This window comes from Felis catus, chromosome C2 (genome assembly GCF_018350175.1).
Source record: "Felis catus isolate Fca126 chromosome C2, F.catus_Fca126_mat1.0, whole genome shotgun sequence".
NCBI classification, from domain to species: domain Eukaryota; kingdom Metazoa; phylum Chordata; class Mammalia; order Carnivora; family Felidae; genus Felis; species Felis catus.
This window is the reverse complement of record NC_058376.1, coordinates 70,098,029-70,125,000: the sequence shown is the minus strand read 5'-3', so window position 1 is coordinate 70,125,000 and position 26,972 is coordinate 70,098,029. Positions and strand designations below refer to the sequence as shown.

General features: G+C 42.9%; 2 protein-coding genes across 20 annotated transcripts in view; both read right to left on the bottom strand.

Annotated features, from left to right (window-relative positions):
• UMPS (uridine monophosphate synthetase) overlaps positions 1-524 on the bottom strand; it is a 45,631-nt gene extending 45,107 nt beyond the window's left edge. For 2 of the 3 annotated variants that reach the window (XM_023260247.2, XR_006585109.1), the window contains exon 1: positions 284-524. In XM_023260247.2, coding sequence (XP_023116015.1) covers positions 284-439 — 156 coding nt within the window. In that variant the 5' untranslated portion in view covers positions 440-524. The remainder of the gene's footprint in view (positions 1-283) is intronic. The other variant, XM_003991720.6, reaches the window with a different exon arrangement.
• A 1,426-nt stretch (positions 525-1,950) lies between these two features.
• KALRN (kalirin RhoGEF kinase) overlaps positions 1,951-26,972 on the bottom strand; it is a 708,823-nt gene continuing 683,801 nt past the window's right edge. For 16 of the 17 annotated variants that reach the window (XM_045037038.1, XM_045037036.1, XM_023260237.2 and 13 more), the window contains 8 exons: positions 26,341-26,512; positions 24,633-24,754; positions 23,838-23,969; positions 22,048-22,212; positions 20,232-20,310; positions 12,625-12,825; positions 9,456-9,594; positions 1,951-8,873 (listed from right to left, as the gene is read on the bottom strand). In XM_045037038.1, coding sequence (XP_044892973.1) covers positions 8,328-8,873; positions 9,456-9,594; positions 12,625-12,825; positions 20,232-20,310; positions 22,048-22,212; positions 23,838-23,969; positions 24,633-24,754; positions 26,341-26,512 — 1,556 coding nt within the window. In that variant the 3' untranslated portion in view covers positions 1,951-8,327. Of the gene's footprint in view, positions 8,874-9,455; positions 9,595-12,624; positions 12,826-20,231; positions 20,311-22,047; positions 22,213-23,837; positions 23,970-24,632; positions 24,755-26,340; positions 26,513-26,972 lie in introns of those variants that run through there. The other variant, XM_045037039.1, reaches the window with a different exon arrangement.

Here is a 26,972-nt window from a genome sequence, read left to right as displayed (position 1 = left end):
TGTGAAGACTGTGTATACAGAGCGGCTAACTTGGGTCCGAATAAAACTCTTTTCCTTTAAAATTTAAGAAAGGTTTGCTCATTTTGCATCAACATTCCGCAAAAGCCTAACAGTGCCTGGCCTCTGTGCTTCTCAAATCGACTCCCCAGGCCGACAGTAAGTAGGGTCGGCTGCCTGTTCGGCTTTCTTGCTCTCATCCACAGTCCAACTCCTTCACCCTCTCCACCTCCAGGTCCCCATTCCGACCACCCAGCCCCGTGCTTCCCCTTTCCCCGGCTGGCACCTGACTGAGAAGACGTGGTCGAGACACGATGCCGCGCAGATCGATGTAAACGGGGGAAGAGAGCCCGCTCTTCAGTACGAAGTTCCCAAATTTAAAAGCCTGCACGTCGTACAAACCCGTTACCAACGACTCCAAATCCGCTTCTTGGGCTGCCATGGCCACGCGCTCCCGCTCCCGTTCTAAACTCCAAAGCGCGCCAGGCCTGCGGCGCCCCGATACCGTCACCCGAGAAAGCCCCGCCTCTTCCTCCCTGACTTCCGGCGGTCACGGCGCACCTCTGCCAATCTTAAAGTAGCGCGGGCTGTCTGGTGGTGGAAGCGAGGTGGATGCAGTCGTTTGTGCTTCTGCTGGCTGCCTCTGGATCGGGTCGCTGGAGTTCAAAGTTCCGAATACCTAGATTGACTCCCGAGTCATAAAGCCAAGGCTCTCTGGAGAGTTTGTGTAAATCCTGCCCACTTTGTAGCGCAATGGCCCCTTAATTAATCTACTTACTGGCTGAGACTGTCGTTAATCGCCAATGTTAGCCATGATTCCCGCCTCCCTCCCTCCGCGTACCCATCCCTGCCTCGACCCTGGTTTCTCCAAATAGACTGAAAGCTCTCGAAGACAGGGATATGTCTTAATTCTTGTTAACTTCATGGCATCTGGCACATGACAATGTCATAGCAATTCGTACATGGGACCATAAAGCGCTTAGGTAATTGTTTATTACCTCTTCTGTCGGAACTGTGTCCTGGAGGAGGACTTGTGTTAATTCCTGTTAGAATAGCTCAGCTGCTTGGCGCGTTGTAAGTGTACAGCAGATGTGGAAGGGAGGGAGGAGAAGAGAGGAGGATAAATTGCTCCGTATCAAGGTTATCCAGGAGGATAATCTTGCCAATCTGAAAATGCAAGCGTATTTGGTCCTTACAAATAAATCTCTTAATGTGGAGGAATTCCCATTATGTGTAGAAGGCACACATTTAAGGGAAATAACCCTTAAAACCATAGGGCTCATGATGGTTACTCATTAAAGTGATTCTGATTTCATTTCTATATTTCGATATTTCTAATGTCTGTATGTTCTCTGAAGAGATTGTGCTGACCAGCCAGTATGAAGAACCCATGCTTTTGAGCGTTGTTTCTCATTTCAAATAAATACAGTAAAAGTTTGATGAAAAAGAAGCCAAATGTTTATAACAGTTTTATTCTTATTGGCAAAGTAAGCTAATCAAAACACTTGATCTGTAATATTCTAGCTAGCCTCACTTACGCTTGGGTGGCTCACCCAGACCTGTTCATGTCTGTATAGGCTAATCCAGATTCTGAGAGCAGACCATGATTCAGCAGCACAAATTTCTGAGATCCAGCTCAGAAGGCCTGACAATTTTCTAAGAAAGTTGGCATTTGGAACACAAGGCTGAAGTTAACAACACACACCTGAGATTTACTTGACTTTTTTTCTTTTTTCCTTTTTTTTTTTTTGGATAGGGAAATGCCTTAGGATACTTCTCCAGGCTGCAAAATTGTTGCTTTCTTTCCAAAATGCTGGGCAAAAAGTGTTGTAATAATAATGTGATATTTTCATCTTGTCAAAGGCTTTCATATATTTGGAAAAGAGAAAAAAAATTACTCTTTCCTTTGAACAATGGTTTTAATTAGAAAGAAAAGAAAAAGACCACCAGAAATAATATCTTTAGTATAGTGTATTTATAGGAATGCATAACTTGTGAGATGTACATTTTGAAGTTTCATCCATGACTTATAACATTTACTGTAGTAATAACAAGACAGAAGGTCATCACTTTACAACATTACACATGAGTGATTTTGACTTACAAATAAAATATTTACAACCTACCTTTACAAAACGACATTGTGTGCATACAAAATGAACTGCAGAAATTTTTAAAAATAATAAGACAACCAAAAACCCAGAAGATACACTTAAGGCAGACCAGCAAGACACTGAAATAATTAAGGCTGTGGAAGTCTTCTGCACCTTGAAAATATAGAGCTATTTATCAATACTGTGGAGTGGTTTTAAATCAATTGTTACAAGCCTGATGGAAGTATGTACTTATATGTATATGTGTAATGGTCCCTATGGGGAAACCTATCCACTTATAGATAAGGCCCTTGATCTCAAGGGCCAGAGAAGCCACCCCAAACTCTCAAGAGACTTGGTGGGGATGGGTCACTCAAAACCAAGAGGTGCCAATGCAGTCTGCAAACCAACTATTAATAATTCAAATATAAAGATACTCCTGACCCCAGGTAAACAGATAACCTAAATGATGGCCCCATTATGTTTCAGGCTTTGTTCACTTGGCTCTGTGGACTTTAAAGGACAGCAAGTAATTCCCAAATGAGTAGACCCTAACTCCACCCATCAGCCCTAATGGTTTTGAATGGCTCTAAGTGGTTTTCCAGTAGAAAAACTGACCGACCTGGGCTGTCTTCAACTGGATAGATTTCTGCATATGAGCAATAACATATACATACATATTATACACTATATACATGTACAGATGTACATATATCCATATATTCCAACAGTTTGCACTTGGATCACTACTGTTTTCTGACTAGGATCTCATTCTGACGGGTATGTTTAGTGTTTTTCACAGTCTTCACATTGGTCCTAACTACTGGTTTTACTCACCTTCCCCATAGAGCAGGCTGGAGTTTGGCAGAAACAGAAGTAAAAGCACCAGGGTCAAAAAAATCAGACACAGAGATGACAGATATGGCTTAAGTTAGTAAGAGGAGATATATGTTTTGTTAACTTCATAACCACAGTCTCTGAGAGCATGGTAACAGTCCCCATAATACTCCACGATGTGGATTCATCTCTTGATAGAAGTCAGGCATTGATGGAACTCTTAATGCTAGCTATCCCTGGGCTAGCAAATTAGCTTGTTAAATTTTATTTGCACTGTTTTCCCACTACCCACCTTTTTCTCAGCTATCCTCACCCTCTGAAATAACAGGCATCTGAATAAACAATCTCAATCATTTGAATAAAACTAAATCTGACCACGTTTTAGAATCTCCCAACAAACAGGCTGACAAAACACAATAGCCTATGAGTATTTCAGGCTTTCACGAGTATTAATTTCAAGCTTCCCAAAAATGACCCTTAAAGATGAAAATTTGTCTTAAGAGTAATTGATTTCTCCTCTCCTCTAACTTCTACACATATGAAAAATGCAGAAATGCCTTTCATAGAAGATACAGCCTATGATATTTCTGTGTTCTATTTCTATATAGATTTCTCACATGAATAATATTTCCTATCAAAATGTCTAGGGCTATGGACAAATTTCAGCTCTTTCCAATCCTCTAGAATTAATGAAACAACTGAGAGCCTTATAGTTTTTAGAAAATAAATATTAACACAGTAGCTTCCCTTTTCTTAGTGGAGTATGTATGAACTTTATCTTTTCTAAACCTACCCCAGGTTTAATTGTTAATTTCCAAATGACCCCTAGACTTTAAATAGTTAAGAACAATCATAATGCGAATAAATCCACTGGAAGCCCACAGACAGTGTTAGCCTAACCCAGACTCCACAGACACGCTACACGGGAGAAAAAGGAATAAAGCCCACATTCCTCAAAACCAAACAGGGGAGTGGTGAGTTTGCACTTTTGCCCTACTGCAGAGACCCCTTATGTTTGCAATATTTCCTCCTCTATCAAATTTGTGGGACCAAGTTTTAGTTAATACACAGAAATGACCACCACCTAGTTTATAAGGTATTTGCTCCCTCATGTTCTCACAAATCTAAATTTCCATGCTCTTTCACATAGGCAAGCAAACAGGAATGACTAACTCCTGGGCACTAAATCATGGAGACTATAAGAAAGCAAATATGCTACTCCAGAAACTCTTAAGTATCTTAAAAAAGAGAGAGAGAGAAAGAGAGAGAGGGAGAGAGAAATCCAAGGTTTCCCCTCTAAAATCCAACAGTTCTATTCATTTCTACACCTGTACATGTAATTTGCTTCTTACGGTGGATGCCAGTGAGATTCTGAAGAAATGAGTTGTGATATCAGACAATATTTTATTCTTACTTCTGCCCTCCCAGTGAGGAAAGTGGCTGTTTGGGTTCTTCTCTGTCAATGTTTCCCAAGCATATAGCTTGAGAAGAGAGAGCAGCAGCTGCTTTGGAGGGCACCCTAATCTGTGTCTGCCATCAGAAATACTGGAGAAAACAGTTTATTCACATAAGACCATCAGGTCTCCTAACCTTTTTCGTAGACATGCTTTTTAAATGATTGAAATTACAGGCTAAGACCAAACAACATTTAGACAAAGAGCACCTGGTACTTCCAATTAAAATCAAATTACAGAATTTAATCTTACGAGTTTGCAAATGGTATCCTAAAACATGAGTATTGAAAACCTGGAATGTTCAAAGTTACTATCAATAAAATTCTTAGCACTGGCAGTGTGTAGCACTTTAAAAAAATCAAAGTGTTTTTTTTAGGCATCCCAACTATGCTATTTTCCCAACATTCCTATGAGATTAAAGTCCCTCCTCTCCACCCTCCCATCCCATTTCAACAATGGGGACATTTGGGACAGAAAAAAACAAAGACTTTCTGTAAGAAAGGACGAATCAGGAATAGCTGAGGTTGAAACTCAAGCATTCCTGGCCTCACCCTATATTCAGATGTTTTCATTTAAAAGATATTTTAACATAAAGAAAAAAAATGCTGCAGTATCAGTCAGTCTAAATACAATGAACTTCTTTATCTCCCCACCTCCCCTCTGAAAGGCACTACTATTTATAAAGGCTTTGTGAACAACAAAGCGGTGAAGCCAGCTTTTCCTCTGCTTCCTCTACTCACCCACGAGTGTTTATGGCTGTGAGAGTCCTGAAGGACACCTCCACATTACAATTTTTCTCTTAAAAATTTTCCCACATTCAGCTGTAAGTGGATATAAATCTATTTAATCTGAAACAAATGTAGAAGATGCAGTAAATCATGGTATCTTTAAAAAATTATTACGGGTTGTCCCTGATCTTTTCTTCTTTCTGCATCCCACCCTTACAAAACAAACCTCAAAACTCTATGCAATGAAAAACAACAAGCAAGAAACTTAGGACTTTCACCAACATTAATTTTTCCCATTTCAACTAGAAGCTCACTTTCACTAATTCCCAGTTAAGTTTTGATTTTAAGAACTGCGGTCGAAGTGGACCATTTTCTCTCCTTCCCCTCTCTACCAGAAAGTCATATCTGCTAAAACAGGTACAAGAAAGTGGTTACTAATCCTTTGTCCCTCACCACGGTTGCCCATAGCGCAACCTCAAGTACGTTTCCCAGCCCCACCTTCTGGGCTTCCTTGTTAAAGCCTTCCTTGTTATTTCCAACGCCCTGTGGAGAAATCTTGAACCAGGACTGCTCTCTTACTTGGGATAGCAGGGGAGTGAGCAGGGGCTTTGCAGACAGGGAACCTCTCTGTTAGTTTTCTTCCGTTATCAAACTGTATAAAATACACACTCTTTCTCTTGGGGCCTCTATTAAATGAATTCTACTCTAATGATTGTACTTTGGCTCCAGTTAACAGAATCATCCTACTTTTCATTTCTATGTCCTGCTTGTCCTGTCTCCTCACTTCCCCAGCATGTGTACTTGCGGGGAGGGGAAATTTCACGCAACCCCACACCTGGGCTGTCCCAACTCTGATGTAAAAGCTGATATAAAACCTTTGGCTATAACGTTCTGTCAGCTGCCTTCCCACAACATGATTTCATGAATGCTCTCCTGTGCCCTCTGTGCACCACTGTCCAAGGCCCAAATCTTCTCCAGCAGAAACTCAACCCATCTCTTACATGGTCATACAAACTCAAAAGGACTCGGCAGAGAGTTCTTTAGTTGCTGTGCACAGTGGATGAAACAGACCTTGCCAAGCCACATTTTATGGGTATTTGGAATCCTCAGCACCTGCCCTCCATCCCGTGACTAGCCCTAGGGACCAGGCTTTCTTCTTTTAGGCTAGATCTCACAATGAAGACATGTTTACTAAAAGGTTTTTTAGTAAATATGTTTTAAATTTTAAAATATTATATCAGATAGTATTTGTATATACATGTAGGTTTAAATGAAGACTAGAGAGGGTTGGTCAAGGGCAGGGTCTGAGGGAGGGCACCTCGGTGACCCAGGGCCATTCGAAACTAGGAACCAAATAACAGTCGGAATCAGTTTCCACGTATTTGGTTAATCCTAAAAATACGAAATGCTATCTAGTCTTATTGCTTGTACTTTCTACTAATTGATTAATCTATAATCTTGGATGGGATGAGGTGGAGGGTGGATGACGAAGTTGGCTCTGAGACCAATGGAAAAGACAGATGAGTATTTTTAATTCTCTATTTCCGCTGTGGGAATAAGTGTTTTAATATATTAAAGTTCAGGCTTCATTTCCACCATTCTTTTTCATTTAGACAGATTTGTAATTCTATTTATCCTTCTTAAACTCTCTGCTTGCACTTTTGTGCAGCTCGATTTTAATTTTCTCAATCCTATCATAGGAGAGAAGCAATGCCATTAAACCTGATTGGAGGATAAACACTTGAGTTATATTTTTAAAATATTATTTGCATAATAGCAACTTTTAAAACACATCCTAGAAAACAAAGGGTGGGTCGTGTACCAACACAAAAAACCCAAAATTGTTCCTCAAAAACAAAGAAAGAAAAACAACCATGAAATGCCCAGGTTGAAGTTTTTTGTTTTCCCCACTAGCAGGGGAAAGGGCAGTTCAGAATCACTGTGTGTGGAGAATACATGCCAGAAAGCAGCATTGGCCTCAAAGTGCAATGAGTCCTTTTGGTCCAGGGAAATATCAGCGGCTGAGTGGTGACAGGTATTGCAATCACAGTTGAAACTCAATGCTCTGTTAGAGTGATATATCAGATTTTATTCCATGGCTTCAAAAAGGACTTGGGACCAGGCCTTTAAAAGGCCTATATGGCTGCCTCCTTTTGGTAAGCACCCCTTAGCTTCCAGAAGGGGTTAGAAATAAAGCAAGCCAACTTTCTGAGGACTGCCTTCTACAGCTGTAGAAGAAGTCAGAAAGTGTCGTTACGTTGTTCTTAGGAACCGTAGGAAAGGTTTCTACTTGCCCTTTTGTATGAACCTGTTATATTCATTACCTAGTTCAAACCGAGTGTAGACATAAAAATAACCCCAGAACTCTTACTGTATTTGGACTTCTTTTCTGGCAGGCTTTCCTGCCAGATGAACTCTGAGCTGCCAGTGAATTTGGGGGTAGCATTTCATATACAGAACCTATGTTAATCAAATACTTGTGACTGAGAGAAAAATCTTCTCATTCACGGACTGCAAAAGGGTAACATTGCTTTCTCTTAATGCACGGGTTCTGGTAAAAGATTTCTATACAAGATTTATAAAATGCTCTAAAAAACTTGTCATCTAATTGTGCTTAGTCAAAACAACGTAATGCTTCGGTAAATAAATTACTGTCTTAACTGGAGCACTCAAAGTTACTTATGATTGATTTCATATATACCTCTATATTATAAAACTCTGAAACCTGAATGGGATATATTTTACTGTATGTGTATATGTATCCTATTAAGAAACTATATCTACGTAATCTAAACCAGAATAGTTGGCATACATGATGTCTCTGTTAAATAGAACTTTTTGCTTAAAATTTCAGCAGAGTTAGAAACCTTTTATACTCACTACAGTGAGCTTTGGGTTTGCCCGGTTAACCACTCATTTTGGAACACTCTATTAAAGTTGTCTAACAGCTAATATTCTTGTCCCCCTTGGCCCTCTCTTTAATGCTTTGGGTGACTCTTTGCATCTTTACCTCTTCCAAATGACCTTCTGAAATGTCCCTGGATTTAGGGTAATTTTACGGCTGCCCAGACCCTGAATAACCACTGACGAGGTTTAAGAGGTACATCGCTCGATCCAGAGAACTGCATGGAGTGAACTAACAGAATTATTTACAGACATTCAGTCTTGCTTTGGTTCACACTGCACTTCCATGTGAAACCCCGGGGGCCAGGAGATGGCTATGTCCCTTGGTTTACTCGGTTGACGATGTAGCTCTTGACATTGGGGATAGGCCGCACGTCGTTCTGATGCTTGCGGCGTTCTATGAAGCACGCCAGGCGGGAGGTGTCCAGGGGGATCTTGGAGTAGCTGCCATTGTGGGGCTGCAGCCAGGGATGCTGCAGGCAGGTGGCTGCCGTGGGCCTCCTCCGAAAGTCTTCCTGTAGGATCACATTGATGAAGTCTCTGGCGGCATTGCTCACACCACAGAAGTATTCGTGCGGGAAGCTGAAGTCCACCCTGCACACATTGATACATGTCTCCTCTTTACTCTCATCCAAGAAGGGGGACACCCCACTCAGCATGACATATGTCAGCACCCCGATGCTCCAGATATCTGTGCCCAGGGAGACGGGGATGCCTTGGATCACTTCTGGGGCAGCAAACTCGGGGTTCCCCAGCAGGTGGTGGATGTGGAAGTGGCCCGAGATCTGGACGGCATCCTCCAGGTCGATGAGCTTCACTCGAGGTACTGGAATGCGAAGGTCGATGAGCAGGTTTTCCGGCTGAGGAGACCCAGGCGTGAGGGAGAAGAGAAGGCAAGTTCAGCTCTCTGACTTGTCTTGACTACCAGTACGACTCTGGTGGTTCAAACACGGTTCTGCTATTCTTTGAAAAAGCCTATAGAGCATGAGAAATTGCCCATGCAAAGTGCACAGGGGGCTCCAAACTAGACTAAATTCGGAGTTTGGGTGGCAGTTCAGAGAAGCTGTTTGACATTGAAAATCATGTCTTCTCAACCACCCCTTACTTCTGCACTGATTCAGAAAAAAAGAATGAATTATTCATTTTGGAAAACAGAGCCTTCTTTGGGAGCACCGTCAAAAAACTGACATTTACTGGCTTCCTTCTAAAATGTTAGACGAAGTGGTAAAAGCTTCCCTACCTTCTCTCACCCCAGATGTCACTGTGACTCTGGTGAGTTCTCATAATTCACGAGAAACACACTCAAATTGTGTGACAACCCAGTTTCTGTTTAATATTCCTAAGGATTCTAATCTAAGGAAATGAAATGAATTAGAATGTACATCTCTCAAGGGTAATGATGAACAGGCCATCTCCCTGCAAGGGTAGCTATTTCTTATTACCTTGATGTCCAAATGGGCCACCCTGCAGTTGTGAAGATACTGCAGAGCTTCTATGATGTCTCGGATATAGAAAGCTACTTTCTCTTCCATCAGCTCATCGTGATGCATAAGGTAGTCTAAGAGCCGGCCATCATCCATCCTGGAAGCAGGGAGGAAGGAAAAGGCAGAGGAGATACGTTTGGAAAGAAATGGAAAAGTAACACAATACAAATCCGCAAGAGCTCTAAAATCTCTCCTATCCCCCTTAGAAATGAAGATCTATTTGCCACACGTGCATATTTTAGTTAGAGCCCAAAGTTACTCTAAGGCTCAGAACTAAAATTAATTAATTATAAAAATTATAGATGTGATGTGCCCCCACGGAAGAAATCTGTGTAACCTTAAGACACATTTTATGTTGCTAAAAGTCGCTCACGAGGAAAAAGGTCTGACACTCTTAAGAGATTAGATTGCAAAAGAAAGTCTTGAGAAAGAGAGAGTTGCTTTCCCTCAATATTCCAATTAACTGGAACCTGGTGGCTGCAGGCTGCCCCAAATGTTTTGCAAATTGCTTTTATTTGTCCATGTTTAATTGGGGAAAATGGAAAGTGAACAAAGTTTGTCCTTGGCATTCTTGACCCCTTTTTGGATCCTTTGCCTTTGGAGCAAGTTTCCAATCTTAAAAACTGTTGACTAAGGACATGGTGGGGGGCGCCAGTCTGATCCAGATTTGAATCCTGATTCTGCCACCTACAGGCTGGGGGCTTAGGACCAGACATTTAAACTCCGTGTTTGAGTTTCTTCATCTTTCAAGTGGGAATGACAACAACAGCAATAACACCTACTTCATTATGAGCGTTGAGCAAGAATCAAGTGAGGCAATGTGGCATTTAAACATAATTGGTAGAAATAGTAAATGCTCAATAAATAGTAAGTATCTTCAGGTACCCTGTGCCCTCTTTAGCAAGGAGTGACCAGATGTCAGACTGACATTCTAATGTGCACTGGGCTGTCAAAGGCACATCCCCAGGAAATACTCAGGCAGAGGAGCTTGAACCAGAGGCAGAAACAACCTTTGAGCACAGCTGAGCCTCACCCCCAGCCATGCTTCCATTCTCCTCTCTAGCTTATTCCTTCCCACTGGTCTCTCCTGCTCTCCTGGATGGGGGCAAAGCCTAGGGTCTTGCCAGGGGTGGGGTGGGAGTGATTAGCGTGGAGTGGAGTGGAGTGGAGTGGAGTGGAGTGGAGTAGGACTGCGTTTGTTAGATGCACCCCACCCCTGGACTTCTTGCAGCACTGCTCTGAGACCTGAAAGCCTCAGCATTAAGTTCACTCTCAGAACTTTTGGGTCATGCAGACACCCAGGCTCCACCCTAGACTAGGGGATCAGAACCCCAGTTGCCCAGCAGAGAAAAGCTCTACCAGAGATTTGGATAGTCACCAAGGGGGGACCTCTGGTCAGAGCGTTACCAAGCTTTAGCACAGGGTTTAGCTCAGACACTGCCTCTCCACTCATCTCCTAAACCTCAAGTCCAACAAACACCCTTCCATGGTCTCACAACAACCCTCCCCAAAATGTGCGTTTCTTTCTCAACACTTGCCACATGAAACTGAAATCATTTACTCAGTGACTGGTCTTCCTCATCAGACTTTGAGCTCCTCAAGGGCAAGAACCACACCTTTCCATCTTTGTTCCTTCCACCCTGGCCCAAGTCCACACGGCAGTTGGCACACGGGACTACTCATAAATATTTGCTAAACAAGCTCAATCCACTATTCATCTCATTTAATCCCTGTAACAAGTCTGAGAAGTAGAAATAAATCTTCACAGATTTCAGACTTATTTCAGACTTCAGATTATTTCAGACTTCACAGATGAAGATGTGAGGACCAGAAATCTAAAGATCTTGCCCCAAATCACAGAGAGGGGATTAGAGCCCAGGCTCTTTACTCCAAGAATGGCTTCCTTCCATTGCACTGTGGCAGCCTGGGAAACAGCACCTTCCCTTGGAATGACAGTTGGTGAATCTGAAGAGGCCAAGTTTCTGAGTCAGTCATACTACTTTGATATGCGAGTGATAATATCTTTTATTGGAACTTGGGCATAACACATTGTCACCTGCAAATGAAAATAGTTCACTGCCAACAGAATACACCTTTTGAGTTAGGAAGCTGTCCCAACAAAACGTTAGGTTCCAGAAGGCTGTTTGTAAGTATCATTTGTTAAGTCCAAAGTGACAATTGACCAGCGACTACACAGCTATATAAAGTATCAAACAAGAATTACACGTATTAATAGAGTTGGTTTTGTCCTCTCTTGTTTCTTGGCAACCAATTAAAAAGTGTAGCCAAAGAGGTTTGTCTTTTGGCTGTCTTTTTTTCATAAATAAATTTATAAGTTATTGCTTCTAAAGGCCTTCATACACAAACACCTAGACGAACAAGCACATAAGAGCAACACTAAAATGGCACCTGAAAAGCTGTAAGTGAAGACACTTCTCTTCTGAACACAGGCTCATGTGGAGCCATACACAGCACTGGTGTTGGGTGTCAGGTCATCAGCACCCATCTGATAACATTGCTAGGAGGGCTCAATACTTCTGAAAGGACTTTGTTCTCTTTAGCCTCTGTTAGATCTCTGTAAACCACAGAGCATGATCTCCATCCTTAGCTTGGGGTAGCAGTGGGGAGAATGTGCTTTATTTGATGTATTCTGGAGCTAAGTATATGGTTGCCTGAATTCCTAGAAGATCTGGAATGAGTAGACTATTTTCAAGACAAGTGTCCACGTTATAAGAATTTCTTGGGTGGTAGACCATGCCATGGCAGTAAATTGATGCACAAACCCCTCTTTCATCTCAGCTCCGCCCCCTATTGTCAAGAAGCTTTTCCTAAACTCCTGCCCAGCCCCAGAGTCCATAATAGAAAGCACATCAGAATCAGAGTGGGAGAGATATGGGTTCAAGTCCCAGTTTCTCCATCCCCTAGTTGTAAGGACCTTCCTTATCCTTGATTTTCTCTAATCTATAAATGGGAACCGCATTTTTATAAATGGATGGGAGAATGCATGTTACATACAACACTTTGTACACTATAAGACGTTGCATAAAATGAAACTGCTGTTTCCAGTGGACAATAAATGACCCAGACCCCAGACAGCCGGGGACCACTAAGAGACACCTGTACTTACAGTTCCAAAATCAGGATGTAGGATGTGGGGGACTCATAAGTGTCATGGAGAGTGATGTACTGGGGGTGCTGCAGGTGCTGAAGTAGGGCAGCCTCGTGGGCGGCCTGCTCTTTTTTCTTCATTTTTTTGCTAACAAATTTCACAGCGACATCCTTGCGGGTAGCTTTGTGAATGCATTTCTTTACGATGGAGAAACGGCCTCTGGAAAGCGAAAGGGAGAAAGCGTTTTGCCAAGCTTCATTGATCAATTAGGTATTATTTTATTCAAGGGTGTGTAAATTTTTATCTGAAGTGGTTAGACAGTAGCATCTTATTAGGAATCCTACCTTTTCTATATTTTAATATTTTTTAAAGTTTATTTATTTATTTTGAGAGAGAGAGCACAAGCAGGGGGAGGGGCAGAGGGAGAGGGAGTGAGAGAATCCCAAGCAGGCTCCTCACTGTCAGTGTGGAGGCCTATGCGGGGCTCGATCTCACAATACTGGGGTCATGACCTGAGCTGAAATCAAGAGTTGGACGTTCTATCGACTGAGCCACCCAGATGTCCCACAGGTTCAATTTTCCAAGCAGAGTATATTTATATAAAATACAACAATAGTAATGTTAAAGAAGGAGGAATTCTAGTCTATGATAATTTCAAAAACATTTTTAAAGAGTCATTTTTGGGGTGGATGGCTGGCTCAGTCAGTTAAGCATCCAACTTTGGCTCAGGTCATGGTCTCACGGTTCACGGGAGTGTGTGTGCTCTCTCTCACTCTCTCACTAATAAATGAATAAAAGCATTAAAAAAAATAAAGAGCCAATTTTTAAATTTAATTTTATTTTTATTATCTTGGTGTTATGGAAACTTTCTAATACACACACAAGTAGAAAGAATAGTATAACAGATCTGTGCACCCAGAAGCCAGCTTCATTAATTGTCAACATTTTGCCAACCTCATTTCATCTATTCCTTTCCCACCTCTTGCCTTTTTTTCTGTAGTATTTTAAGCAAAATCCAGATATCATGTTATTTAATTCAGTAATTCTTGAGTTTGCATCTCTGATTGATAAGAATACTTAAAAATGTATAACCACCAGGGCCCGGGGGGGCTCAGTAGGTTGAGCTTCTGGCTTCAGCTCCGGTCATGATCTCACAATTCCTGGGTTTGAGCCCCACATCGGGCTCACTGTGTCAGCACAGAGACTGCTTCAGATACTCTGTTCTCCTCTCTCTGTCCCTCCTCTGCTTGTGCTCTCTCAAAAATAAATAAACATAAAAAAATGTATAACCACCATGCCATTTTCACATCTAACAAAATTTGCCACATCTAAAATAGAATGGTTTCCAGACTCAGCAGTAGCCCAATAGGATGTAGTAAGAACGGGAAGTAGAAGAGGGAACTTACCAACAACTGGTCAGAGAAAGGGAGAGTCAAAGAGGTGACAAGACAGTGCCATCCTAGGCCTGTCCCTGAGGCACCCTAACCCATGAGTAGAGAAGTCAATGGCCCAAAGAGCAGTCCATTCCTCTAGAGGAAATGTATGTATCCGACACCACCATGAAGATTGTCCAACTGACTCCTTGACCTGACTCTGTGCTCACCAAGTGACTTTCTGACAATAATAAGTGTTTTTCCACCATAGATTTTCACAAAAGAAATAATGTGCTAATAAATAAAGCACATATTAGGTAAATATTAATTGAATGCCTATTATATAGCAGACATTATTCTTCTTGCATAGTAAGCAAATAGTTGGTCAAACTGGCAGCTCTATTCTACATCATAAATTAATAAATTGCCATTCTAAAAAAATTGCCATTCTCGTATTTTTTAAAGTAGTCTCTATGCCTAACATGAGGCTTGAAGTCATGATCCCCAGATCAAGAGTTGCATAATATACCAACTGAGCCAGCCAAGTGCGTGCCCCTCCATTCTGGTTTTTAACAGCATTCTTTTGTTTGATTATTAGAGGTCACTCCTTCCAGAGGACTTCAGATGCATGAGAACAATTGAATATTGGGGAGAACTCTCCTGAACTAAGTGGTCATGTTGAGGTACTGCTGTACCTTAAATTTTTAAATTAATTAATTTATTTTGAGTGGGGAGGGGCACAGAGAGAGAGGGAGAGAGAGGATCCCAAAGAGTCTGATGGGACGGGGTAGGGGTGGGGGCAATCCCATGAACCATTAGATCATGAACTGAGCTGAGATCAAGAATTGAACACTTAAAAAAAAAGTTTATTTATTTTGAGGTGGGGAGGGGCAGACAGGGAGAGGAGAGAGAGAATCCCAAGTAGGTGCAGAACCCAACATGGGGCTCGCACAAACCATGAGATCGTGACCTAAGCCGAAATCAAGAATCAGATGCTTAACTGACTGAGCCACCCAGGTGCTGCCCCCGCTACACCTTAATTTAAAAAAAAACATGTGTGTTTATCTGAGTTATGCATTCCCATGATTTAAAAAGTCAATTAGCTTTAACAAGGTTTCTTATTAAAACTAATAGTATCCCATTCTCCTACCCCCACCCCCATTTTCCCTTACACTAGAGGCAGTTTAATATAGCAGTTAGTTATATTTAGCTGATTATTCAGGTAGTCTATGTTTGTGTGGCTACTTCTTAGTGTTTCAGTCTTCATTGTAATCTGCTGATACCTACCATGGAGAGTGAGATATTAGTCTCTCTCCCTCCCTGTCCCCAGCACGTGACCACTTTTCCCATCCTCTGTCCTCTCAACAGAATATCAAAAAAAAATTTTTTTTAATGTTTATTTATTTTTGAGAGAGAGACACACACAGTGTGAGTAGGGGAGGGGCAGAGAGAGAGAGGAGGAGACACAGACTCTGAAGCAGGTTCCAGGCTCCTAGCTGTCAGCACTGAGCCTGACATGGGGCTTGAACGTGCTAACCATCAGATCATGACCTGAGCCAAAGCCAGATGCTCAACCAACTGAGCCACCCAGGCACCCCCAACAGAATGACACCTTAATTAATATTCAGTGTTTCCATTCTTGCGACTAGATCAGGGCTATTCACAGATGAAGCTCCAGTAAACTATGAATATTTTCCTTGTGATAGAATTCAATCATCACTTCTGACAAAGTGTGTCCCTTATGAGCACTATTCCAAGATTAGTCTGGGACTAAGAAGTCACCGCAGTGTGACTGAGCGGTGGTTTTTATCACGGTTCCATTCTCAGAGCCTTGCTCTGCTTCTGTGGATATGTTCTATCCGTGCACAGCTTGAACGTGGCCTGGGATTTGTGTTGTTCATGCACAGAATTAGGGGATCTCCTTCTTTAGCTATCTCTTCACTGAGATTTCCCACTCATTCTTTGGCTCCCAAGGGCCCATTTTTGTGGATGGGATTCCCTCAGAGTTTTAGCCTCTGGCTTGGAGTAACGTAGTGAGAGAAAGAAGGGAGGGAGGGAAAAGCATTTTCCTGCTCTCTTCAGCTCAGAGGGACCTCTTTTCCTGTCTTTTGGCCAGAAAGATGGGTTTCTTTTGGAGTTGCTCCCTGTGCATGCTGCCCAGTTCCCTGGTTTGACCCACGCTTGGGCTAAAGCCCGACAAACAAACCAGAGAACTCACTGCTACCATCCTTGACTTTCTTCAAGTTTTAACTTGGTTCCCCATTCTCCATGTTATTGACTTACAGAATCCTGAGGTAGTTGCTATTTTGGATTTTGTCCAGGGCTTCTGGTCGTCATCAGCGGGATAGGCTACCCTGGGCTTACTCTGTCCTGGCCGGCACTGGGGGTTGGCTCATTCTAAAATCTGGGGGCTAAACAGCTGTTTGCAAGCTCTGATCAGGGGTGTTGGTGTCTGTCAACTTGACCTTCACAGTAGGGCGATCTGAGTGGACTGTTTGGTTGGGAAAGCTCCGAAGCCGGTATCTTTAAGACTTTCCTCTTGGGCTGGTCAGATTTCCCAGAGAAAGATCCTCCTCCTCCCTGCCTAGTGGTGAAGCCCCGGTTATCCACTTCTGGAGCCCGCTGGCTAAGAGAGCTGGGGTCCTGAGTTATCCAAGCAAGGATTTGGCCTCATAACTGGTCCACTTGCAGTCAGGTTCTGCTGCCCCCAGCTGTGCCGGTGTCCCTGAGAACAAAGATACTTTCTTTTACCCTGTCTAGAGAATGAGCCTCCGGCGTTTTCCTGGATGGGGAAGGACAATTTGGAGATCTGGAGCCGCAGCCTCTCACACAGAGTTTCAGCCAACCCTCCAGTTTCAGCATCCTCTTTACACAGATTTGCAGAAGTACTTGTGCTGCCAGTACCCGAGCCTTTGGGGGAATTCTGCTGCAAAAGTTGCACTGCCTCTCACTTGACCCCACGACTGACTCGGATTGAGTGCTAGGTCATTTGTCACTCTGTCACTTGTTTTCTGCCTCTAACCCGTTATTATTGTTGTCTCTTCATCCCGTGTCTTCATCCTCATGTGCCTGATTCGAAAAAGTCCTTTAGTGCAGATTCGGTGAAGTCTCGGGAGGGAGAGAAAACTGATGGCTCTGTTCAACTTGCCTTCCTTACCTGGAGGCCTGGCCCTGCTACCTTTTTGGATCCTGTGCAGGTAACCAGTCAGCATTCCTAGGGATAAATCTCTGACTTCTTTATATTATAGAGGTGCCCATCTAATTTATTTCCAGCTAACTGTGCTATGCTCAAGTGCTCTTTCCTTCAGATGGACTTTAGCAGAGAAGATATTTCTTTCTGCACCATGGTTTTTATCATAGCTTATTATCAGAGAACTAGTTTTTAAATGTTGATTCATTTTTGAGAGACAGAGAGAGAGAGAGAGACAGACAGACAGAATGTGAGTGGGGGAGGGCAGAGAGAGAGGGGGACACAGAATCCCAAGCAGGCTCCAGGCTCTGAGCTGTCAGCACAGAGCTCGATGCGGGGCTCGAACTCACGAACCATGAGATCATGACCTGAGCTGAAGTCGAATGCTTAATCGACTGAGACACCCAGGCACCCCACCAGAGAATTATTTTTAACAAGATAGTCATAGAGGCCTAGAATTCTAGGTTTAGGTGTGATGGAGAAAGTTCACTCACTTCTATGGCCCACAAATACCTTTCATGTGTTTCATGTAAGTGTCTACATGTTTTATTTCCTTTCTGTTAACATACAGCATTTTTAAAGGATCTCCTGAAACTATGAGGACTATACTTGGAAGAGAGGCAAAACTTCAGATTGTTGGAGATGAGATTTTTTTTTTTTTCATAAAACATTGATTGCTTTGAACAAATCAGAAACTTGATCTCCCCTTCAGGAAATATGAAAGCATCCATCTGTTCCAGGTAAAACATGCCTTAGCCCGTGGCTATCAACAGTAAATGCATATCTCGGGAAGGAATTCACTGGTACCACCAGTTTCATTTAGAACCAGGTGGGGAGGGGCACCTGGGTGGCTCAGTCTGTTAAGTGTCTGACTTCAGCTCAGGTCATGATCTCACTGTTCATGAGTTTGAGCCCTGCATCAGGTTCTCTACTGTCAGCGCAGAGCCTGCTTCGGATCCTCTGTCTCCCTTTCTCTCTGCCTCTCCCCTGCTTGTGAGCACTCATTCTCTCTCTCTCTCTCAACAAACAAACAAACAAACAAAAATTAAAAAAAAAAAAAGAACCAGGTGGGGATTCACTACTGGAGTCATGCCTAGCTTCACAAACTTCAATATAATGTGGCAAACTAGATTTCAATTGCTAGAGCTTATTTTTGACAAAAATTTCTACAATGAGAAACCACATATGCTAGTAAAACAAACACAGGCTTAAGAATTGGGTAGCCCAGGGCTGGAATCCTGGCTCTCTACTTCCTAGTTGTAGGACCTTGAAAAAGTTACTTACCTCCCGAAGCCTGAGTTCCTTTCCTGGAAATCTACTCAAACACTACACCTCACGTGTTATAAGGATTAGATTTAATACCTTTTGTATAATACCTGCACAGTATTTGGAACACTACAGAAACTCAACAAACACCATCATTATCACCTTGGAAATTTCCATTGGCCCTTCCCTGCCCCTCTGGCCATACAAAGAAGAGAGAAAGCTGAGCTAAAGTTGTTGTTTTTTGTTTGCTTGTTTGTGTTTTTTTTAGAGAAAGAGAGGGAATGTCAAGCAGGCTCCAAGCTCAGCACAGAACTTGATGTGGGGCTCAATCCCACCACACTGGCATCATGACCTGAGCCCCTTATCAAGAGTCAGACGTTCAACCGACTGAGCCACCCAGGCACCCAGAGATAAAGTTGGTTTTTGACGAAAAGCGCTGTAATGAAAGGCAGTAAATTACATTTAAATCCTGTCTAAGAAATGGGAATAATAAGCATTTTGGCTCTCTCCACAACCTCTGTTGCAACCACCTCACTTAGGAAATTTTATGCTTCATTGAGAGACGTCAATCAGAGATGGAGAAGATGCTAATGGCCCATTGTTTGTGGGTGCTCTTTTATTTACACATTCAGGGAGTGGGAGACTTGCCAGCACTACCTACCCTCTCACCTAGACCACGTGCAAACTGATGCACATCTAGAGACGGGCCCCCTTTTCGTTTCGGCCCATCAACTATTTTGTGGGCCAGGTGATAGAGTTTTTTCATTATTTTGTTAAAAGTTATATTTTTATCTTTTTTACTTTTGGGGACATACTTTTCTAACCAAAAGAAAGAGACAGAAACAGAGAGAGAGAGAGACGGAGACAGAGAGAAAGAGACAGAGACAGAGGTGTGTGTGTGTGTGTGTGTGTGTGTGTGTGTGTGCGTGTGTGTATGTAGGGGGCACTGGATTGAAAACATCCATGAAACAATGCACTTGTGCTTGAAACATGGACAAGAATGGAAACCTGTACCAAAAATTAGTGATTATACCTTCTTTCCAGGAACACATGGAACTTTTAACAAAAATTGACCATGTACTGCTTATAAATGAAGTCCCAACAAAAATCAGCATCGGTATCATATAAATCAAGTTCTTCAACCACAGTGTAATTAAGTTAGAAATGAGTGACAAGTAGATAGTTTGTAAAACTCTCATACAGTTGAAAAATTTACTTTTTAAAGGATATTTATTTATTTATTTTTGAGAGAGAGAGAGAGAGAGAGAGAGAGAGAGAGAGCGCAGTAGAGGAGCAGAGAGAGAGGGAGACACAGAATCCGAAGCAGGCCCCAGGCTCTGAGCTGTCAGCACAGAGCATGACGTGGGGCTCGAACTCATGGACCTCGAGATCACGACCTAAGCTGAAGTCGGAAGCTTAACCGATGGAGCCCCTACAGTTGAAAAACTTAAAATATTTCTATTATGATTAGGTCAAAGAAAATAATCATGGTTGAACTGAATGATAATGAAACTGCCACATACCAGAACTCAGGGGAGGTAGCTAAAATTGTACCTTAAAGAAAAGGCTGAGCTTTAAATTCTTATATTAGAACAGAAGAAAGGCTGATAGTTGATGAGTGAGGCCTCCAACGTAAAAAGTTAAAAAAAGAGCAATAAAAGTACACATAAATATTCTAGCGTTTTCTTACTATAGAGAGAGTACACGGAGGAAAAGAAACAAACGGTAAAAGCAAGTCATTATTCGGATGTGATGTTGTTAAGTGCTCATGAAGGAATAGAAAATGGGGTCATTACCTTCCAATTTCATTCAGCTCAGTATAAGCTGAATCAAAATTATCCTTCCAAGAAATGGTGGCACCATCAGCAGCAGCATCTTTGGAAGAGAGAGAATCCATTTATGACACTGAGGAAGTCATGTAAGAATAAAGAAAAGGTTGATAGAAAAGCTCCCGCCTTGCCCCAAAGCAATTCTCATGGCCAAATACGGAGTCTAGCTCAGTGGGAAAAGGCCAGGATTCTCTGAAATGTTATTTTTAAAAATATCATCCCAGGGGAAACTGACATGACAGAGGCAGACTCCCCCTCCCTGTGCCATCTACATAAACAAAAGAAAACTTGGGACAATCAGAGACACAACCTCTGGATATTTTAAAAATAGAAATTTGGTAGAAAAAATTAAAAGAGAGAGAGAGAGAAACACATGGAAGGCCTAGAAAAGCCAGTGAGAATCAGGGCTGAGGGTGAAGGCAGCAGAGGAGAAGGGAAGAGTTACAAGGCCCAGAGGAGGAAAGGAGAGGAATGTGCTGGAAACACCCTAACCACTGCTCTCTCTCACCCTGCTGTCCTCAGACATTAATGAGCCTATCTGGTATACTGAATGCTGAATGATTTAGCTTAACCCAAAATACGTGCCTGAGCAGAATGTGGCAGTATTACCTTAAAAGGTGTTCATTCTCTGGCAATAATTTAAACACACACACGCACACATGCACACATGCACACCAGTATGCATTTGTGTTGTCCCTGGGGAACAAGGCTCACAAGAAGCAAAACATGTGACAGAATTTAGTTAGTAGCTCCTGAGGAGAGGACCACCCCCGCAGTGTGGGTCTTCTGACCACAGCTGGGCTGAGGTTCAGGTGCCTTACCTACATTGAATTCTGACACAATAGAGACCCAGGGCCCAGGTTTCCCAGTGAGTCATGGGTCTTAGGGAGCAGGGTGACTGGGAGGGAGCTTAGCCCCTGAGGACGCGCTGGGGAACACTTCCAGACTCAGCTGGGGGTTGGGCTATAGTCAAGGGCCCTAGAGGGTTTCTGAAGCCCCCTGGGAACTCTGGGATTCCCTGACCCTGGAGAGACATGGGTTTCTTGCCTTCTCAGTGTGGTGGCCTCCTCCTCCACCCCAACACACTCCCCACCCCCTTGCACCACGGAATACCTCACCACTTGGAGATTTCTTTGGGCTAGCAAGTGTCCTCTTTCAAATGTTCTTGGGACCAAAGCGGCTTGGTGAGACAGTGAATGGGGGGCCAAAACGAGAACCACATTTGTGAAATACTCATGTGTAGCTATAGATACATCTTCATCATCCAACACATCCACCTAAAAATGTGTCCACTTGAAGTAAGACATTGTGGGAAGGCTAGGGGTGGGGAAACTATCAAATACTCATTCTGATTCCAATCCTTCAACCAGGTTGCTTTCCTCTCCCCAGTTTAAATTGGTGAGTGGGGCTGTGTCTGATGCTGGGAGGCACACTTAGGCCTGGCAGGGGTTCCCAGGGAGAGGAGGGCTGGTGTTCCCAACCAGGAAAAGGGGCAGACAGCATCCATACGACTCATGACTCCTTCTCACCCCTCTCTGTTCCTGGAGACACATGCGGGTGCCCAGGGACCCTGGCAGGCCCAGGGCAGACACTGGTGGCAGACCAAATTTTTGCTCCAAAATGGTTGAAATCACACTTTTCATCAGGTCTCTGAAATGTTACTTGACTGAAGACACTGGACAATCCAGATTACCTCCCGCAGGGTGGCCGGCACCAGTGAGTGTGTGACAGCTGGCCAGGTGCCTTGCCTCCACCAGGACTGCTGGGCATGGCTGGGACTCACCGTACTCTGGGAGTCGCACAAACTCTGAGGGCTCGCTGGGAAGGCTGATCCCCCAGGGGTTACTGGCGCTGACTCTGAACTGATAAGGACTCCCAGGGCTGAGGTCTTCGATGACGAGGTAAGTGTCCAAGGTCGAAGCTACAGACTGCTGCCAGGCCTGGGAACCTAGCACACAATTTCCAAGGAGAGGGAAAGAAGAAAACGCCAGAGGGACATTGTTTCAAAGACCTTCAGCAAACAAAGAAAGGAAAGCTGACACATTCTGTTCCATTCAAGGGGTTACAAAGTGGGCTCTGAGAGCCTGTGGGCCAACGGTGGCAGGTTAGGGGCTCAGTTTCCTAAATGACTGCGTATATCATGAGGGGTATGGAAGCAGCTGGCCTAGGGGTTCTGGTCATTTCCAAATGTGTATGTGTGAGAAGGAAAAGAGGTAGATCATACAGAATTGACAGAAGGACGTGTGGCAAATTCTTAATAAGGCATAAAAATATATTATAAATAGCAAAATGAGAGAAAATACACATTTGGAAATGGAAACAAAATAGAAGTGAACATGCATTGAGCACGCCATACATGTAAAACACCGCAGAAGGCGTCTTCCCAGAATTCTCTCATTTAACTTTCGCACTTAAATCTCCAGAAACCGGTGAGGTTGGGAACACGGATCTCACTTTATACGTGAAGAAATAGAGGCTCAGAAAGAGGAAGTGATTTTCTCAAGAGAACTGTGTTAATAGGATGAACTATGAACCGAACAGCGCGGAACTAAGTGCAAGCTTTTGTGAGACACGTCTCCCAGCTCAGCACGAACACCTCTCTGCTGAGTGGGGAGACCCAAGAGTGAACAGCTGCAGAAAGATGCAGAAATGAACAGCTCTGTAACTGCACAGGGCCTGTTTGGTAGAAGAAGGAAGAGTTAAAAAACTACGAGTAATGGTGAGTAACACAAATGAGTTAGGCTCTGGCCACAAGAAGCAGTTGTTTGAAATTCAGTTCTGTAATTCATTATGTGGTTCAGAGATGTGTTAACAACTAGAGCTACCTGGCAGCTTCTTATTTAACTAATTCTTCTTGATAATAGGTGACAGGTTCAGGTGTTTCTAACTGCTAAACTAATGCATGCATCCTTAGCATGTAAATGTAACAAAATTAAAAAATGAACAGTTTTTAAAAAATCATTATACATATGTGTATATATATATATATATAAAATTTAAAGATCACACAAAATATATGATATATATATATAACATACGCTATATATATACATATACATATGCTATATATATATATATATATATACACACACATACACATATGCTATATATATATAAAATCTCTAAATTTTATCTGGGGATGGGGGTAAAGCTCTGCTCATGCTACCCTAGTTATTACTCTGGGAGAAAGGTCACAAATTAGCAAACTTGATACCTGGGTTTAATGCCAGGCCTGTCTCTTACTAACTCCTGCTTCCGTGTTCCTCAACTTTCTTCAGGCCTTAGCCTCCTCATGTGGAAAATGGGCCTGACTGCTCCTGTCTGGGTGATTAGGCTTGTTAAGGACAAAAGTGCACGCGAAGGCACTTTGAACCTTGCCAAGAGTCATCAGCCCTTGGGCGAAGTTGGAGAGCAGGAGGCGGCTGTGGCCCGGAGCTGAGGTCCTTGTGCTGAGTTGGAAGACACAAGAAGGGACAGCTAATGAAAGGCATGAAGGCAAGTAGTTCATGACTCTGAAGGATCTCCTTTCGAGGAAGAGAAGGAAGAGACAGAAGGGCAGGGGAGCGAGCGTACCTTCCTCCCGGTACTCCACGGTGTAACCAGAAATAGTGCAGTTCCCCGTGCTGGAGGGAGGCAGCCAGCGGAGAATCACAGAAGTGCAGCTTCTCTCCTGGGCAATGGGGCGGTTAGGGGCTGCTGGAACACCTTTGGGGACAGAAATTACGGTCAAGTGCTATTTCTGCAGAACTTGGCACTTTACACCAAGGTTGAAAGTTACCTAGGAAACATTACCTTCCCCGTGTCTCAAATTTTTCCTAGGGTCTTTTCTACCAAGTGGCACACCTCTCTCCAGGCCCTGGGGAAGCCTGGGAGATACACTTTGGGGTTAGAACTTCTTCCTTGGGCTAAAGACTGCACACTGGAGTTAGAGCTTGGCCAGGGAACGATATGGGAAGTTATGGGGGACCACAGATAGCTCTTAGCGAAGACGCATTCTCTTCCATTTGCTAGACCTTTACTTTGGAATTTCACAATGGACCTCTGCTTCCCCAGGTTGCAGGGAACCCTTGTAATGTCCACTTAAAATATTCGGTTAACACAAACTCAGAGAGAGAAAAAGTAGAATGGTGGTTGCCAGGGGCGATGGGGAGGGGGGTTGGGGAGCTGTTGCTTAATGGATATAGACCTTAGTTTTGCAAGATGAAAAGAGTTCTAGAGATAGGTTGCACAACAATATGAATGTACTTAACATTAAAGAATGTACAGTTAACATTGGTGCAGACGATAGATTTTATGTTATATGTATTTCACCATAATAAAAAATATCTTAAAAGTATAAAAAGGGTTTGACTAACAAAGACCCTGTACCTTGCACTTTAACTGTAGCAGACGTAGATGTGGTGCCATGGTCGTTCGTTGCTATGCAGGTATAAATCCCACTGTCCTGGGGCATCAGATTGCAGATCTTCAGGGTGATTTCCCCAGAATCACTAGAGACACCAAAAGGATGCTCTTCAGACTCCAATAATGAATCAATTGACTGATGGGTAAAATCCCCAGGGTGGGCACAAGGTGTGCTGAGCTGAATCCTCAGGCTCAAGGTCTCATCCCAGCTCTGTTATTTTCCTACACACCTTGGGTGATCACCTTATTTTTCTATATTCCCACTTCCTTATGGGGGGGGGGAATTCTTGTCACCCCCAACTCTCATGTTTGTTGTATATGGGGTGTAGGGATAGAAAAGAAGTAAAATGAGATAAGAATTAGAGCAGGGTTTGAAATATATAAAGCCCTATACAATATTACTAGTCTTATTACCATGAGCAACTCTGTCCTAAAATATTCTCAGTCTCACACATCAATAATAAGTCATACAAGAAAATAGACTGAAGAATGAAAATGTTTAAGTATTTCAAATTCTACATATGGGACCCTCAAAACAATTAAGTGAATTAAGTAAAGGGCAAATTCCTCTACTAAATGCTAACTTCCCTAGAAGTCCCAGTCACAAGGGATAGCACTGCTCAGGAAGAGTGAAATGCAGCAGTCATGGTCAACCCCGCTCCCTCCCTCCAGCTGAGACATACGGAGCCTGCTGGTCTTCAGGATCCTCACCAAGCACTGGCGCTTACACTAAATTCCTTGGGCCCCCTAATCTTAGGGCTTGGCCAGCCCTTGCCATCTTTGCTGGAAATACCATTTCATATGCACAAAAATTAAGTTAATGGATAGGAGTTTGATTCTAAATGATTCTTTGATAGATGTTTAAGCACTTAGGGCTTGTAACTGCGTGTCCACTGTAAAGGGTAGTGCACAATAAAGTTCATCATTAGTAGCAATAAATGCTAACACAATGATTGGGAGGCAGTCAACTAGGTTTTGTTAAACAGCCTTTCTGTGTGGAAGCATGTTTATGGCTAGATTTTCTGTTTAGCATTGCATATTTTGGAGCAAGTCTTTTTTTTTTTTTTTTTTATTCTTCTAAGAAAATTATTCTTAGGTTATTGAAGGAATTAAATAGATCACTGTTTCACAGGATCCTGAGAGGCACAAAGAACACTGGGATGTTGGGATGGGAGACTCACATTGCTTCCACAAGTCTGGGGCCTTTGCCATTTCCACTAACATAGAGATTCTCTTGGGGATCCTTTTGGGAAAGATCAACTGGGTGAATGTAAGTCAGTGACTGCCAGAGCTCTTTGAAGGTATGGTATATGGTTGACCTGACATATAAAGTTTTATGTTTTAATTTATTGAATGTGGGTCCAGAATGCAGTCTTTCCAACCTGTTCTCATTTGTTAAGCCATGTCTACGTGATGTTGAGCAGCATGCGGCTATGTGCTGGCCATCAGCCAGATGTTTGACAGGCTCCATGGCAGGTTGTAGTGAGCGGTGGAGGCCGTGCCTAAACCTCCCAGCCCTGGGTACACTGTTGACTCAATTTGTCTCCTAATCAATGCCAAGTATTTGTGCTAGAATAGGACCCAGGGCAGCTGTTCTCTTGGAGAGACTAAGTAACCAGCATGGGAGCTGCACCAAGGAGCTGGGAGTGTCGATGCAGGGCGATCAGCTTACCAGGAGGAGACGGTGTATGTGGCCGAGCTGTTGTCGGTGTCAAGGATGTTCTGGTCTGGACCCTTCCAGGTGATGGTGGGCTTCGGCCGCCCACAGACTTTGCACTGCAATGTCACTGTGTCCCCAAGCAAGCAGGTCACATCCACTAAGGGCACAAGGAATTCTGGGGCCACTGTGGTCAAATTGACATAAATTCACATCATTTAGAATAAACAGAATACACAGCCATTTTACAACACAACCCTCTCATTCCCTACCCACGTGTAATGATTCAAATATCCTTCAGCTTATGTTACTCAATCATCCATGTCCCATTAACAAGTATTTAAAAGTAATAAATGTTTATTGTAGAAAATTAGGAAGTACAGATAAATAGAATGAATGAAAAGCTCCATGATGTCCTGATACAGACATTAACAACCGTGAGCATCTTGGTGTGTGTCTTTTTGGCTTTTATCAACACACTTTTTATTACACGAATTATACATATGGCAAATTGTAGTCTTTTCCACCCCAACAGTTTATTCTAAACACCTTTTCTTGTCCATAGCACAGAATGACATCACCAATATTTACAGCCTCTACCTCACTGCTGGATTTGCCACAACTTATTTAGCCAATCCTCGTGTTCT